Here is a 14,787-nt window from a genome sequence, read left to right as displayed (position 1 = left end):
GTCCTGAGCGCAGAGCCAGGAGTAACCCGTGAGCATCGCCCGGGTGTGACCCAAACAGCCTTTAAAAAGAAAAAAAAAAACGGGCGCGGGGCTGCAGGCGGACTTGCACGGGCCGGCGAGGGTCGTGGCGTCCCCGGGAGGAGGGGACCGGTTCGCGCGCGGGCAGGGGGCGCGTGCGGGCGGCTGACGCGGGCCGGGGTGGGCGCGGCGCAGCGGGCCGTGGGCGGCGACAGCGCGACTCGGCGTCCCCGGGCACAGCGCGCGCCGCTGGGTTCCCCGAGCGGACGGCATGGCCCGGGCAGCGTGTCCGCGCGCCGGCCGCCTCCTCTGGCTCGCCTGCCTCCTGCCCTTCGCCCCGGCCGCGGGGGCCGCAGGTAAGGCCGGACGCCTGCCGGACGCCGGGCCCCGACTCCCGCCGCGTCTCGCCCCCCATCCCCAGAGGGCGCCCCCCGCTGCAGGGGCTCCCACGCCCCGCGGGGACCCTCCACGGCGGATCGGCCTGAGCCTGGGCTGCGCGCGGTGCCGGCGCCGCGTTCCCGGTGCCCCCAGCCGCTGGGCGGAGGTGGAGGGGCCGCGAATGTCGCGTTGGCCTTCGGCGGCTGCAGGGGCTGCGGGCGCCCCCAGGCCTTCCGTGCAGACCCGGGGCGCCAGCTGCCGTTTTCTCTCGGGACATCAAAATGGGCCCAGCGCGGGTACCCGGCACCCCAACCTCGCCAGAGCAGACTGTTCTCTTGGCCGAGTCTGATGGCCGCTGGGGCGGGGGAGGAGGGTGGGGGTGGGGAGGCCCTTCCAACCCCCACCAAAGAACGGTTGAGAGAAGGGGCGGGAGAGGCGGTGCAGGGCTCAAGGCACTTGCCTTGCATCTGGCGCACCCCAGTTCGGGGCCCGGAACCACATATGGCCCCCCAGCAACGCCAGTGCCAGCTCCTGAGCACAGTCAGGAATGGCCCCTGAGTACCTCCCCGTGTGGCCCCAAATCCAAACTCAGAAGGAAAATAAATACAAAAACAAAACAGGACACGCAAAAAAAAAAAAATCATAGACACAAGGGGGTGTGTCATGCAAATTGGCAGAAAAGGAAGCCCCAAAATTAAATGACAACCTGCATTTAGGGATGAATAATGGGAAATGTGGTCATTGGAAACTGCCCTGCCCTGGGGATTGCTACAGAACTGGGGTCTCCGTGATGGGGTCAGCTCTGCATGCAGCTGACCTGAGTTTGATCTCTGGCATCCCACATGTTCCCCCGAGCCCCCCAGGAGTGATCTCTGAATGCAGAGCCAGGAGTATGTCTTGACACAAAAACAAAAGCAAAAATAATAAAAGAAGAAGGAGAAAAAGAAGCTGCACCTTCACTTCCTTCCTTGGGTGTGGGTGAGCCTGGGCTCAGCGCCAGGGTCTAACAGACATTTATACCCTGGGCCGGGAGTTCATTCCAGGTTGCCTGAGCTCAGAGTACCCTTGGGAAGGGTCTGGGGGGTCGATGTGTGCAGTGCAAACAGGCCCATGTAACCATTTTCTATGCATGCTGCATGATCAGAGAAAATGTGCATGTGTGCATGTGTGGGTGCAGGAGCAGGGGCCCTGGGGGTCTGCAGGTGTTGGGGGGGAGGGATGGGGAAGGGGGTGCTCCCATAGGCCAAGCTTTGTGGCCATGGACACTTTCCTACTTTGGTCCTTTGGGCTCTGGCTCACTCCAGGTTCCCCGAGGAATCTCCCCACGCCCCTGCCTGGCCTCTCTCCCCTCTGACCCCTGGGGTGCGCCCAGACCTGGAATAGGAGGACTTGGAGGAGGGTAGGCACAGAACCTGCTTAGAGCCTTCGGGGGGTTGTTTCAGCTCCAATGCCCAGGCACGGGTGGGGCATTTGAACAGAAGGGGGGGTACCCAGGTGCTGTAGGTCTGTGTTAACAAAACAAAAAACTGGGGTACAGCATTGCTTTGCACCCACCTCACCCCGACTTTAACCCCTGACACCTCATAGGAAGCCCCGCCTCCACCATGAGTCACCCCTCAGCATGGAGCCAGCCCTCCGCACTCTAGCGTGGTCCCAAACCAACCAAGCACACAAAGCAGTGCTTGGGGGTTCCTGGGTCTGAACAGGTGAAGGCGTCCAGAGCTGGGCCAGCGTCTGCAGCCGAATCTGCTGCAGCCCTCCTGTGTCCCCCTGCTTCCAGCCCCCTGGGAACCAGCCCTGTGTCTCGGGCATGGCTGTGATCTCTGAGGCGTCATTCGCCTGCAGGCCCCTGCTAGCCTCACCCCAACTTGGGAAGCTGGCCTGGGGGTGGGGGAGCAGGTGCCTCTTAGCCCCCTGCACTCCTCACTGAGACCAAGGCCAGTCCTGGTCTGGCCATCGCCCCCCCATCTCTGTCAGGTAGCACCCCCTGTTTTCTATGGCTGCTCTGCTGCCAGGTCAGGAGCTCCCTGGCATTAAGGGCTACTTTTCCATGCTCCAGGACTGTGCTCCCAAGTATGGCCCTGAGGAAAGGGATTTGGAGTGGGGCATGAAGGGTAGTAATGTGACCTGGGAACTGGGGCCCAAGTCACAGAGGGGACGAGTGTGGCTATCCAGGCACAGCTGGCAGGCTGCCTTTTCTGTGGGCGTGTTGTCAGGGCCTGGGTTTCAGCTCATATCCAGGGCCTACGTGCTCAGGACTCACTCCCGGCAGTGCTCAGGGGACCCTGCGGTGCTAGGGATCAAGCCCCGGCTCCTGTGATAGGGCCTCGCTTAGCCGTGAGCTCTTCCCCGACCACAGACATCCAGTGCCATGGCCTGCCTTAAACAGGGGATTCCCTCTACCTGCTGGGTGGGCTCAAGGAAGTGGTCTGGGTGCCAGGTGCACTGGCGCTCCGCCATGCTTTGTCTCTGGCTGTACCAAACACCTGTGTGTGAGCAATTTGTAGCAGACAGAGGGGTCAGCCCTTTTGAATTTTATTTATTTATTTTTTTGCTTTTAGGGTCACACCCAGTGATGCTCAGGGGTTACTCCTGACTCTGCATTCAGGAATCACTCCTGGCAGTGTTCAGGGGTCCATATGGATTCCTGAGAATCAAACCCAGGTCAGCTGCTTGCGAGGCAAATGCCCTACCCACTGCCGCTGTGCTATCGCTCCAGCCCACATCCTTTTGAATTTTAATAGAACAGTTTCATTTAGGGATAGAGAGATGGTGCAGTAGGCGGAGCACTTGCCCTTGACGGGGCTGACCTGGGCTTGGTCTCTGGCACCCTATGAGTCCCTGAGCACCACCAGGAGGAATCCCTGACCCCAGAGCCAGGGGTCGGCCCTGAGTACCGCCGGGCGTGGCCCCCCAAACAAACAAAATCCCAAAACAAATTAAAATAATAAAGTACTCTCATTTCACACTGTCTCTATTTTCAGGTTTTTCAGTCTTAAGTCTTAGTTTCAAGTAGAGGTGGGGGTTGGGGAGGACAGGATTGAGCCCCCCACACTCCCTTTACCTGACCTCTGTCCCCTTGGTTCAAAGTCCAGTTCTCTACTGGAAACCCCAAAATCTGAGTCCTAGAGTCCATGGAAGAGCCACAGCTCGATGTTACATTCGAGTTCCCCAAGGAGCCAACCCCTGGCGCCCCGCCCCTACATGGACCCTGGGGTCACCCAGTCCAGAACTGTGCGCTGCTCACACCCGTGCACAGGTCTACACTTGTGTGATGCTGCTGGCCACACACATGCGCGCACACACAAACACACAGACACACGCAAGCACATGCACACACAAATGCACACATACACACATGCATACACGCACACACATGCACACACATGTGCACACGCATATACACACATACACACATGCACACACACGTACACACATGCACACATATACACACACGCACATACGCATACACACATGCATACATGCACAAACAAACGTGCACACGCGCGCACACACATACACACATGCTCTGGGGTGCCCCAGTGGCCTCTTCAGTGACCACACTGTCCCAGGCGGCCGTGGAGCGGGCTGTATGACCCAGAAACTTGACTCCCAGAAGGGCTTTGTTTCCCCTGAACCTCTGCCCGCCCCGTGGCTGTGGCTGCCTCACCGTGGCTCGCGGGTGTGGGCGTGCAGCAGGGAAGGCAGGGCTGGGCCGGGGTCAGCGGGAACCACCTGGCCAGGCCTGTTCTTCCACAGGCAAGGCCACTGACCCTAAATGCAGCCCCGCTGGGCAGGTGCCGTGGCCGCAGGGTGGCCAGGGTGGGAGCTGGGCCTCTGCGCCCTCAGCCCTGGAGGACACGGGGAGAGTATGTGTTTGGAGACCACCTGTGCGAGTTTGAGTCCAGCTGAACAGTGTTTGGGGAGAGGCAGGGGTTCCAGGGAAGGAACCCGGTCTCCTGTCTGGAACGCTGGGCTTTAATGTCCCCCTCCCCGGTCCCCACTGGACAGTGCAAGAGTCCGTGGCCATCCCTGGGTTTCCTGCCTGTGAACAGAGAGACTCTGCAGGCAGGAGCCCGGGGTCCAGCCCCAGCACCACCGGAAGGGCCTCCACGCGCCTCTGTGTGCCCCCCAAACCCAAACCCAGCAGCCGGAAGGGTGGGCCAGCCCTGCTGGGGCTGGGGGTCCCGGCCACACCTTGGCTGAAACCCTTTTCATCTCTGGGCCCCCAGGCGCATACGAGCTCCACCTCACCTCCGATGGCCCGGCCACCACGGGGACAGAAGTGTCCATCACAGCCAGCCTGGTGGCCAAAGACAATGGCAGCCTGCACCTGCCCCCCAGCACCCGCTGCCGCTTCCACTGGGTCCACGCGCCCCTGCTGCTCACGGGCAGGGTCGATGAGGCGCTCAGCTCCACCGTCCGTGCTGTGGGGACCGTGCCCGGGGACGTCCCTGTCTCTGTCTGGGTCACTGCCGCCCGCTGTGGGATGTGCCGGCCCTTGGCCAGGAGCTTCCTAGTCCTGCCTGTGACAGGTGAGGCCTTTTCTGTCTGCTCACGGGGGTCGAGAAACCCACCTGTGTGGCTCAGGCCCCAGAACTGCACGGTGCACGGTGCTGCCACCTCTGGCGTGTGGGCAAAGGGGCGGAGAGTGTCACATCATCCGCAAGCCTGTGCCCGGGGGCCACCGAGCCCTGCCACCATCGGTCAGCAGCAGATGGCTCTGTGCCAACAGTTATTAATGGTTTTAGCCCCTCTTGCCCCCAAATTCTGATTCTCTTTTTCTCTTCCTCCCTCTGTCTCTCTCTGTCTCTGTCTCTCTGTCTCCCCCTCGGTCCCCTCACTCCCTCTTCTCTCTCTTTCCAAGAAATGCCTTATCTCTGAAAGGTCTAAGGAAGAGCCTGTCTTCTGGAAATAAGCTCTCTTAGCATGAGGCCATTCGCGCAAATATGTGCATTGCAGCGGTGAGGCCTCAGGCACTTGCTCTGCATGCAGCTGCCCTGGGTTCCAGCCCAGCCCTGCATACAGTCCCCAGAGCACAGGGCCTGGAGCTAGCCCTTAGCACGGCCAGGTGTGGCCCCCAAACAAACAAAAGATCAATTTGCATTAATACATTTATTTTCAAGTCAGAGATGCAGGTCGAAGGTGCCCCCGAGTCCAGCGCTTGGTGGGGAGATGCCGTTCCTGGCACTGCCCACTTGGGCCCGCTTCGCCCAGGCCCATTCTCGAGACCTGTGCATTTCCCGCTGCACCCGGGTGTCTTGTGGCAAAGGCCTCCAGACCCCGATGGGTGTGTCACGATGGAGGCTGGACCCAAGTCCCTGATCCCAGGCCCTGCAGGCGTTTTTTACTTTACCCTAAAATTCTTATTTGAGTATTGAGTATTGAGCCACACCCAGTGCTGCTCAGGGCTTACTCCTGGCTGTGTGCTCAGGGATCGCTCCTGTCGGAGTTCGGGGAACCATGTGGGGTGCTCGGGAGTCGGTCTCAAGCAAGGCAAGCGTCCTCCCTGCTGTGCTGTCTCTCCAGCCCCCTAAGACATTTCTGTCACTGTCCTCCTGAGGGACCTGCCCTCTGAGCTCAGTGACCTGTCGGGTCCCTCCTGCTGTGGGCCAGCTCTGACGCCCACACCGGGTGTGGGGAAGGTGCTCTGCGGGGTCCCCTCCTGCGCTCTCGGGGGCCCTTGGTGACTCGCCGCCTGTGCCCCACCCCTCTGTCCCCAGAGTTCCTGGTGGGGAAGCTGGACATCACGCAGAACACCTCCCTGCCCCAGCGCGACTCCTACCTCACGGGGACACCCCTGAAAATCTCCTTCCTCTTGCACGACCCCAGCAACTTCTTCAAGGCCGCCTCATTCCTCTACAGCTGGGACTTCGGGGATGGGTATGTCCTTCCCCACAGGAGCCCGAGCGCCGGGACTGTGGCCAGGAGCAGGATATTGTTGGGTTTAAATTGTGAAGGTGTGGGGCTGGAGTGATAGCACAGTGGGGACGGCGTTTGCCTTGCACATGGCTGACCTGGGTTCGATTCCCAGCATCCCATATGGTCCCCTGAGCACCATCAGGAGTAATTCCTGAGTGCAGAGCCAGGAGTAACCCCTGAGCATTGCCGGGTGTGACGCAAAAAGCAAAAAAAAAAAAAAAACAAACAAAAAAAACCCACAAACCCACAAAAAACTGTGAAGCTGTGGCCTGGGGGATCAGCTTAGAGGACTGGAGCGCGCCTGGCATTCAGCAGCCCGAGACCCGCACCCTGCGCCCGAGGGCCCCTAGCACTGCCAGGGGTGGACTTTTAGGTCCACACAGCTGGGTCCAGTATTGCAAGAGAGGCCACTGTGTCCCCCGGAACACCTGAATCGTGACTGTGGAAGAAGCTGATGGAGAGACACAGGCCCGTGGGGGACGTGGCGGGAGAGACGCAGCAGGGAGCACTTGGGTATCGGCGCGGCTTCCACAGGCTTCCGTTACTGCTCTTGGCCTCTGAATCAATTCAGTGACTCGCAAGGAGAGACTGCGGGTGTGAAATCAGCCCCTCCGCTAGGCTCTCACCTGGGAGGGGGGTGTGGCCCCCTCTGAAGTTGGTTTCCTCTGTTTTGTTATGGGCCCCACCAGGCAGTGCTCAGGGGTCACTCCTTGGAGGGCTTGGTGGGCCGTCTGGGGCCCCAGGGATTGAACCTGGGCGCATGCCAGGCAAGCAGTGTGCAGACACGGCATCTTGCCAATTGCGAGTTTGAGGCCACACCCCGGGTGGTGCTGGGGATTGAAGCTGGGTTGGCTGGAGGCAAGACCCGCACCTTCACCCCCGTACTACCTTTCTGGCCCTTTTCATTTATTTATTTATTTATTATTTTTCTTAATTATTAAAAAAGTGTTTTTTTGGTTTGGGGGCCCCCAAGCCCAAACCTCGGCAGTGCTCCGGGCTTCTCCTGGCTCTGCACTCAGGGGTCACTCACTTGGGGACCATATGGGGTGCCGGAGATTGAATCCCCTCAGCCACGTGCAAGGCAAGTGTCCTCCCCGCTGTTCTTTTTTTTTTTTTTTTTTTTTTTTTTTTTTCTGGTTTGCTCTTTTAATTATTGCCTTAGACCTGAGGAGAAATCACTGAAACATACATGTGTCATTAACATTATATCACATAATATATGTAGAAATATTTATTGCATTCTATAAATATTTACCCCAGGGACTGTGAATATTTGTTATATATTCAAAATAATTGCCATAGAAACAATTATTATTGTCTTCTTCACCTCCCCGCTGTTCTGTCGCTCCAGCCCTGACAATTTTAAAAATAATTTTTGGACTATAGCCAGTGATGCGGGTGGAGCTGGGGGAGGGTGGTGGGACCCTGCGGTCCCAGGGATCAAAGTGGGGACCCCCCATCCAAGCACTATATCCCTGACTCCCAATTCCCCCCTTTTTATAAGAAATAAAGCTTAGAGTCCCCCCAGTTAGGAGCTGGGAGCTGGGTCGGCCTGGGCCTGTCCCCTGTCCAGGCCTGTCTGTCCCTAACCCTGGGCTGGGCCAGCCCGGATCTCTGCCTGGGGAGCCCCCTGAACCCCAGAACTGACAGGCACCAGGCCAGTGGGTGTCTGTAGCCTCGGGCTTGCCCCTGGGATGTTGGTCACTTTGCTCCTCTTCCTGCCCTGGAGCTGCCCCTCCCCCGCTCCAGGGCACCTGCTTCTGTCTGGCCGCTTCCCTTCTCTGTTCCATGTCCCCTCACAGCGTCCAGCTGCTGACAGTGGACTCGATGGTCTATTACAACTACTCCGCGGCCGGGACCTTTCGCGTCAAGCTGGAGGTGGTGGCGGAGTGGGCGCAGGAGAGCCCCGAAGCTGGCAGGGGCACCCTGCAGAAGACGGGGACCTTCAATGCTGTCCTGCGGCTGCAGGGTGGGTCCAGGGTGCCCAGATGCAACTCCTGGTCACACCAGAGGACAGCGGCTCTGTCCCTGCCCCCGTCCCCATGTGGTTCGCAGCCTGAAGGCCTCGAGGGGGTCAGAGGGGCACCAGGTGTCAGAACTGGGCTGTGACTGGCCGTGTTTGCACCTTGCTCCCAGCACCTTGCTCCCCAGTGGTCCCCAGCTTGCACCTCCTCGGGCTCTGGCTGAGGGGTGTCATGGCAGAGAATGGGGTGGCAGGAGGGGCGGGGACTTCCGCACACAGCATGGCGTTGGGGCGTCGTTAGGGGCCCTGGGTTTCATCTCCCACCTCCTCCCTGATTGTCAGCTCTGGGAGTCAGGCCTGACCCTCCTGCCTGCACTGCCCTTGGGGTCCCCGCGGTTACACTCCCCCTGCCCCCGGGCCAGACACCGTCAGAGACAGCAGCCATCTTCATTGATTTTTTCCCTCGGCCACCACTCTAAACGACACATCCTGCTGCTTTCAGAAACCCTTCAAGGCATCCAGGTCTCCGGGCCTAGCCTGATCCAGACCTTCCAGACGATGACGGTGACCTTGAAATTTCTGGGCAGGTGAGCGAACCCCAGAGTGCTCGGCGGGAGATCCATGACCTGCCCAAGGCATCCTGCCTGCTCCGTCCCCTGCTGCTCCATCCCCTGCTCCTTCCCCTTTTCTGTCCCCTGCTCCATCCCTGTCCCTTCCTCTGCCTGCTCAGTCCAGTCCTTGCACACACGTCCTGCTTGGTCCAGCCCTGCTCCACCCCCCCTGGGCCCCAGGCTTGGGGTGGGGGCTGGCAGGAAGAGTCTCCTCTCCTGCGTCACCAATAAACCCTCCTGGACCTCACTCCATTCTTGGGCCCAGGGGAGACAGCCACGCAGGGAGGGAGAGGTGTGCTGGGTGAGCCCTGCGGCCCCCAGCCCCCCAAGAGCCGGTGCTGGGCAGCACGCGGCTGACTCCTGGCACAAAGGCAGGACACTCGGGGCTGTCGAGGTCCGGGCGGGACCCAGCCTCCAGGGAGTCACGGGGAAATCCATCGGCTTCTGAGTGGGGGAAGGGGACTGAACACCCCGACCCCCACAAACCTCCCAGAGCCGCGTCCTCCAGGCAGCCACCCTGACCCCCTGGGCCCCTGGGCCTCACCCACAGTGCCCACTGCACTTCCGGGCTCTCCCCTGCCATCCGCTGTCTGTGCCGGCCCTGCCGGCTGCTGCCCGTCCTGTGTCCTGGGTCTCCTCTGCTCCGCTCTTGCGTGTGGAAGGCGTGGAGTGAGGCGGGCAGGGCTGGACAGGGCGCAGACCCTCACGGCTGCCTACTCTCCTGACCAGCGGCCCGCTGACCACGTGCTGGCGCCTCACGCCCGAGTGCCTCCCGCTGGACGCCGGGGAGTGCCACCCCCAGCCCGTGACCGGCACTGCCTACAACCTCAGCCACACCTTCCGGGCTGCGGGCGAGTACTGCTTCAGCATCCGCGCCGAGAACGGCGTCAGCAAGTCCCAGCACTACCACCGCGTCCAGGTGTGGCCCTCCAGTAAGTGACCTCAGGCCTGTGCCCACCGCCAAGGCCTGGCCCCGAGTCCTGCTGACACTCATGCCATCGGCATCCCTGGCCCGGATGCATCGATGCCACTGACTGACTGTCCACGCCGACACTTCTGTCTATACTGACTGTCCATACTGACACCACTGTCTATATTGACTGTCCACACCGACACCACTGACTGTCCACACTGACTGTCCATGCCGACACCATTGACTGTCCACACCAACACCGCTGACTGTTCACAGTGCCACCACTGACTGATGGTCCAAACCGACACCATTGACCAATTGTCCACACTGAAATCTGTAGGCTCTCCTCAGACTACCCGCAACTGATTCTTCTCCCTAGACCCCGTGCCATTGCCTGTGCTGGCGCTGCTGTAGAGTACCCCCTCACGGACACGCCTGCCTTACCCCTCCCTCACCCCCTCACGGACACGCCTGCCTCACCCCTCACTGATGGCGCCCGCCTCACCTCACCCCATCATCTCCCCCTCATGGACAGTGCCCGCCTAACCTCACCCCATCATCACCCCCTCATGGACAGTGCCTGCCTCAGCCCATCACCCCTCACAGACAGCACCCACTTCACCCCATCACTGCCTCCCGGACAGTGCCCACCTCACCTGTCACCCCCTCACGGACGGCGCCTGCCTGCCCTACCCGTCCCTGGGGAGTCACCGACACGAGCCCACCCAATAGCCTCCTGTGGCACCACTGAAGCGTGCAGCCCTGGGCTCTGTCCCACTCTCTGTCCTGCATCCCGGGAGGCGGCTGCTCAGCAGGACGGGTGGTCACTCTCGATCTCGGGACCCCCTCACATCCCCTCAGGCTGCGTCACAGGATTCGCTGACAGTGGCTTCCTCTCGGTCCTTCACTTCTCCTGCCACAGAGCCCCAGGGGACACTTTATTTTTTAATGAAAAGATAATTTTATTGTCTCATTTTCCCTAGTTTATGAAAACTTTTAAAAAAATTTTTTTATTGAATCACCATGTGGAAAGTTACAAAGCTTTCAGGCTTAAGTCTCAGTTATACAATGCTCGAACACCCATCCCTTCACCAGTGCACATATTCCACCACCAAGAATCACAGTATACGTCCCCTCCAACACCGCTGCCTGTGTAGCTGATAAATTTCACTTTACTTTCTCTTTACTTTGATTACATTCAATATTTCAATGAAAAACTCACTATTATTTCCTAGTTTATGAAAACTTTTTTTGCTAATTACATTTTATTATTATTTTTAATTGTCACTGTGAGGTAGACCCTTACAAAGCTGTTCATGATTAGATTTCAGTCAGCAGTGTTCCAATTGTTAGGGTCCGGTGTCGATAATTTCCCCCTCTCTGAACCCGCACAAAGAGTTCAGCCAGTAATGTAAGACGCAAGCGGAGTTTATTAGCCAGCTAGCTGGGCTCAAGCCTCTAGGCACGTAGGCCCAAGCAAGACCCTGAGCAAGGGAAGAGCTGCAAGTTTAATAGTTAATGTTTACATCTGCTTACATCCTAACCCGCACGTACGAATTTTAACAAAAACATAAGTGAAAATGCAAGTTTCATGATTCAGAAGCAAACATACTTTCAAATAGTACAAACAAGCAGTTACAGATAGGTGATCTAGACATGTTTTCGGAACATCCTGGCAGCTACCCACCCTGCTTGTGTCTGGGTGGCTTCTATGAATAGTGGTTATGAAACCATTTGCCAAGGCCAAGTTTTCAGCCCAAATGACCTTCCCTCACAGATGGCAGGGGGGAGAAGTGGGGTTTTGAGAAAAACAAAAAGGTTTAAGTAAAACAGGACGTGGAGAAGGCACCGGGTATGATGGAGTCACTCCTGCTCCGCTGTGTGTCCAACACAATCCCAGGAGACGTCCTTTCAGAGGCTGCCCAGGTCTTGAGGGGACAGCGGTCAGCCGTACTTGTCTGGCGGGGTGCAGGACTGTGCTGGGCTCGAGGCTGTCAGTGTCCTTCCAGTTCTGCCCAGTCCTTCTGGCCCCCGAGACTGGGGTCAGCACTGGAGGGCCTGGGCTCCGCGTGTCTGGGAGCCCCTAGACAGCACTGAGGTAACATTTTTGCCATCTTCTTTTGGGCAGGAGAAGGGAAGGACCCGAGGGCGCCCAAGCCTGCGGGTGACCCCTGGCAGGTGACTCCCACATCTCACTACTGACCTTGCCACATCCCCATGGCAGCCTCACAGGTCAGCCCGGGAGTGTGGCCAGCCCAGGACTCGAACCCAGGAAGGCTTACTCAGAACCCTCAGCTTGTCCTGGAGATGCTGGGCCCAGTGTGGGGAGGAGCCCAGGTGTCCTGGTCCTTCGTCCCTCCTGTCACGCACCCTCCCTCAGAGCAGCTCCCTTGAAAGTTCCTGTCAGGCAGGAGGGCATTCGCCTTGCCTGGCCCCCCACGGAGCCCCCCAGCCCCAGAGCCCCGCCAGGAGTGAGTCCTGGGCCACTGCCAGGTGTGTCCCCCAAACAAAAACAAAAGAAACCACCAAAAGAAGGAACGACAGAAAAGAAGAGGTGGGACAAAGGAAAGGGGCGTCCGAGGGTCCAGAAGGAGCCCGAGAGTGAGGACAAGGGTTCGGGCCAAACACGCATGTACCTGATAACGGTCCTCAACACCCCAACACCTCAGCACCCGGCCCACCAGGAGTGATCCCTGAGCACAGAGCCAGGAGTCACCCTGAGCCCCTCCAGGTGTGGCCCAAAGACAAAGGGAGCATCTGCCAAGCGCCTACGGCTGTTTTAGGTGTTTGTTTTGTTCTGGGCCGCACCCGCACTGTTTAGGATTGACTCCCCGCTCTGAGCTCAGGGTTAATCCTGGCGGGGCTCGGGGAAGCCTCTGGGGTGCGGGGGGGCGGGGAGGGTGGAACCCGCCTCTGTGCACACGAGGCCAGCGCCCTTCCCGCTGCCCCGGGCCCCTCACGGGCATTTAACACAGAACACACACAAACAGCCTCACGCACCCACCTGGCTTTCCCATGTCCCAGAGTTGGGTGCTGGGCTGTTGCCCGCTGCCCTGCCCGCTGATGTCCCCTGTCACCCCAGGCACACAGCCCGCAGCCTTCGCCTTCCCCTGCGCCACGCTGCTCACCATGACGCTGGCCTTCGTGGTGTACCTCAGTGTGCGGAGCTCAGCGCGGGACAAGGACCTGGTGGAGGTGGGTGGGACCCCGCCCCTGGGCATGGAAGGGTAAGACCCTGCCCCCCCATAAGGTGAAGTGGGTGGACTCTGCCCCAGGCAAGGTGAGAGGTGGGTGGGACCCTGCCCCAGGCACGGTGAGGTCAGTGGGACCCTGCCCCCAGGCTGGGGCAAAGTGAGGCGGGGAGGCCCTGGGGGCTGGTGCCCTGGGGCTCTGAAGGCAGCTCAGGGCTGAGCACTGCCCTGGGGGCCGGGATCTATCCCACAGAGGCCACATTCCAGGCCCTACAGGGCAGTTGTGTCGTGACAGGCCCAGGGCGGGGACAGGGACACCGGGCCCTGGGGAGTGACCCGTGGGGTTTTGTCCACCTAGGTGGCTGATTTTGACTTTTCCCTCTTGTCTGACAAGAGCCCGGAGCCCGCCCCCGGGGCCAGACGCTGTTGCGGGCCGTGCTGCGGGCGCCCGATGCTGGATGCGCCCGCCGCCGAGTACCTGGAGGTGGTTCGCGAGACGCAGGGGCTGCTGTCGCCACTCGCCAAGGCCGCGAGGACCTACACGGTGTGAGCGCGCCCGTGCCCGCCTTCGTCCGCCCCCATCGCCCTGCTTGCCCTGCCCCGTGCCCGCCTCTGCCCGGTTCCCCTCCCCCACCGTGGTCCCTTTCCCCCATCTCCATCCACTCTGTTATGCTGCCCTCCCTGACACCCCCATGGTCTGCACAGCTGGAAACTGACTGGGGAGACCTCCGGGCACCCGCAGACTCTCGCCCACCCTGCACTCAGGCCCCAGCACCCAAGTCTCAGTGGGGTCCTCGGACACCTGCTGGCCCGGCCACTACCAGGCCTGAGGTCACCACCTTCCCTGCCCACTTGCTCTGGGCTATGGTGGGGGCTGATGGCCTCACTGGCTCTGAGGGGTCACATCAGTCACCTGGGGTTCCTGGATGAGCGGGTGCCCTGCTTGTCACCTTGTCCAGGGGCCTCTGAGAAGGGCCGGGGATTGAGGGAGAGGCTGCCATAGTGGGGAGGGGGCTCCCGGGCCTTTGGGGGTCCCGGTGGGGGTCCTGCCGTCATCTCCCCCTCAGACTGTGTGTGCAGAAGCAGTGTCCCGCTGCCACGTGTCCTCACGAGATCCTGCTGAATAAAGCTCACGGGCACCAGCTCAGAGGGTCTGTGCCACTTCGCACCCTTCATCGTGACTCATGTGTTTGGAGCAGAAACGTGGTGACCTGCTGGTTCTCCAGCACCCGCTGGGCAACAGGAAGGAGAAAGAGGGTCCTTCCAAGCGGCCCCAGAATGCGGCCCCTCCTCCCCTCTCTCACCCCGGGGCCCGGGATTCCGCCCAGCCTCATGCGTATCCTCTGCCCCCGTGTGTCCTCAGAACTGCAGGGCCCCCTGGTCCTTCTGTTTGTCCAGCAGCCAAGGAAGGCCCCCAGGGAGTGAGGGGGAGATCCTGAGGAGGGAAGCAGGTGGCGGGGTGGGGGGTGGGGGGGGTGGGCAGCTGTGCAGAGGAGCCGGAGGCTGGGCTGGGGGCTGCCTAGCCACTGGGAGGAGTGGCCCTCCGGGTAGGTCCTGTGCTCGGGTGGCCGAGTGGCCCCTGTCAGCACACATGGAAGAGAGGGTGACATTCTTGTTGCACACTGGTTTGGGGGGGCTAGGGTCATACCTGGGGGGACTAGGGGGACCATGTGGTGCCAGGCGTCCAGCCCAGGCCTCCACGTGCAAGGCCTGTGCTCCAATCATTGGAGCGGTCACTCGGGGCCACTTTCAATGGGTTCATGGCCTTTTCTTCCTCTGGGATGTAGATAA

The 14,787-nt window shown here is 60.1% G+C and overlaps 1 protein-coding gene across 2 annotated transcripts; it reads left to right on the top strand.

Annotated features, from left to right (window-relative positions):
• The first annotated feature begins 200 nt into the window (after positions 1–200).
• On the top strand, positions 201–14,171 carry TMEM130 (transmembrane protein 130). 2 transcript variants are annotated; one of them, XM_004617329.2, is made up of 8 exons: positions 201–374; positions 4,629–4,931; positions 6,120–6,279; positions 8,121–8,287; positions 8,784–8,868; positions 9,622–9,824; positions 12,888–13,000; positions 13,355–14,171. In XM_004617329.2, exons 1-8 carry the CDS (start codon positions 290–292, stop codon positions 13,544–13,546), a joined length of 1,308 nt encoding a protein of 435 aa, XP_004617386.2. In that variant the 5' UTR covers positions 201–289; the 3' UTR covers positions 13,547–14,171. The 2 variants fall into 2 exon arrangements, with proteins under 2 accessions (XP_004617386.2, XP_004617387.2); XM_004617330.2 differs by having other exon boundaries at positions 204–374; positions 13,391–14,171.
• Positions 14,172–14,787: the final 616 nt, after the last annotated feature.

Source organism: Sorex araneus, chromosome 4 (assembly GCF_027595985.1).
Source record: "Sorex araneus isolate mSorAra2 chromosome 4, mSorAra2.pri, whole genome shotgun sequence".
Lineage (NCBI taxonomy): Eukaryota > Metazoa > Chordata > Mammalia > Eulipotyphla > Soricidae > Sorex > Sorex araneus.
The sequence above is the reverse complement of the archived record's forward strand: the minus strand, read 5'-3'. Positions and strand labels throughout refer to the sequence as shown.

Coding starts and splice junctions, on each gene's coding strand:
- TMEM130 (XM_004617329.2), top strand. CDS start 290: ATGGCCCGGGCAGCGTGTCCGCGCGCCGGCCGCCTCCTCTGGCTCGCC. Junction 4,932..6,119: donor CCTAGTCCTGCCTGTGACAG/GTGAGGCCTTTT, acceptor CTCTGTCCCCAG/AGTTCCTGGTGGGGAAGCTG. Junction 9,825..12,887: donor CGTCCAGGTGTGGCCCTCCA/GTAAGTGACCTC, acceptor CTGTCACCCCAG/GCACACAGCCCGCAGCCTTC.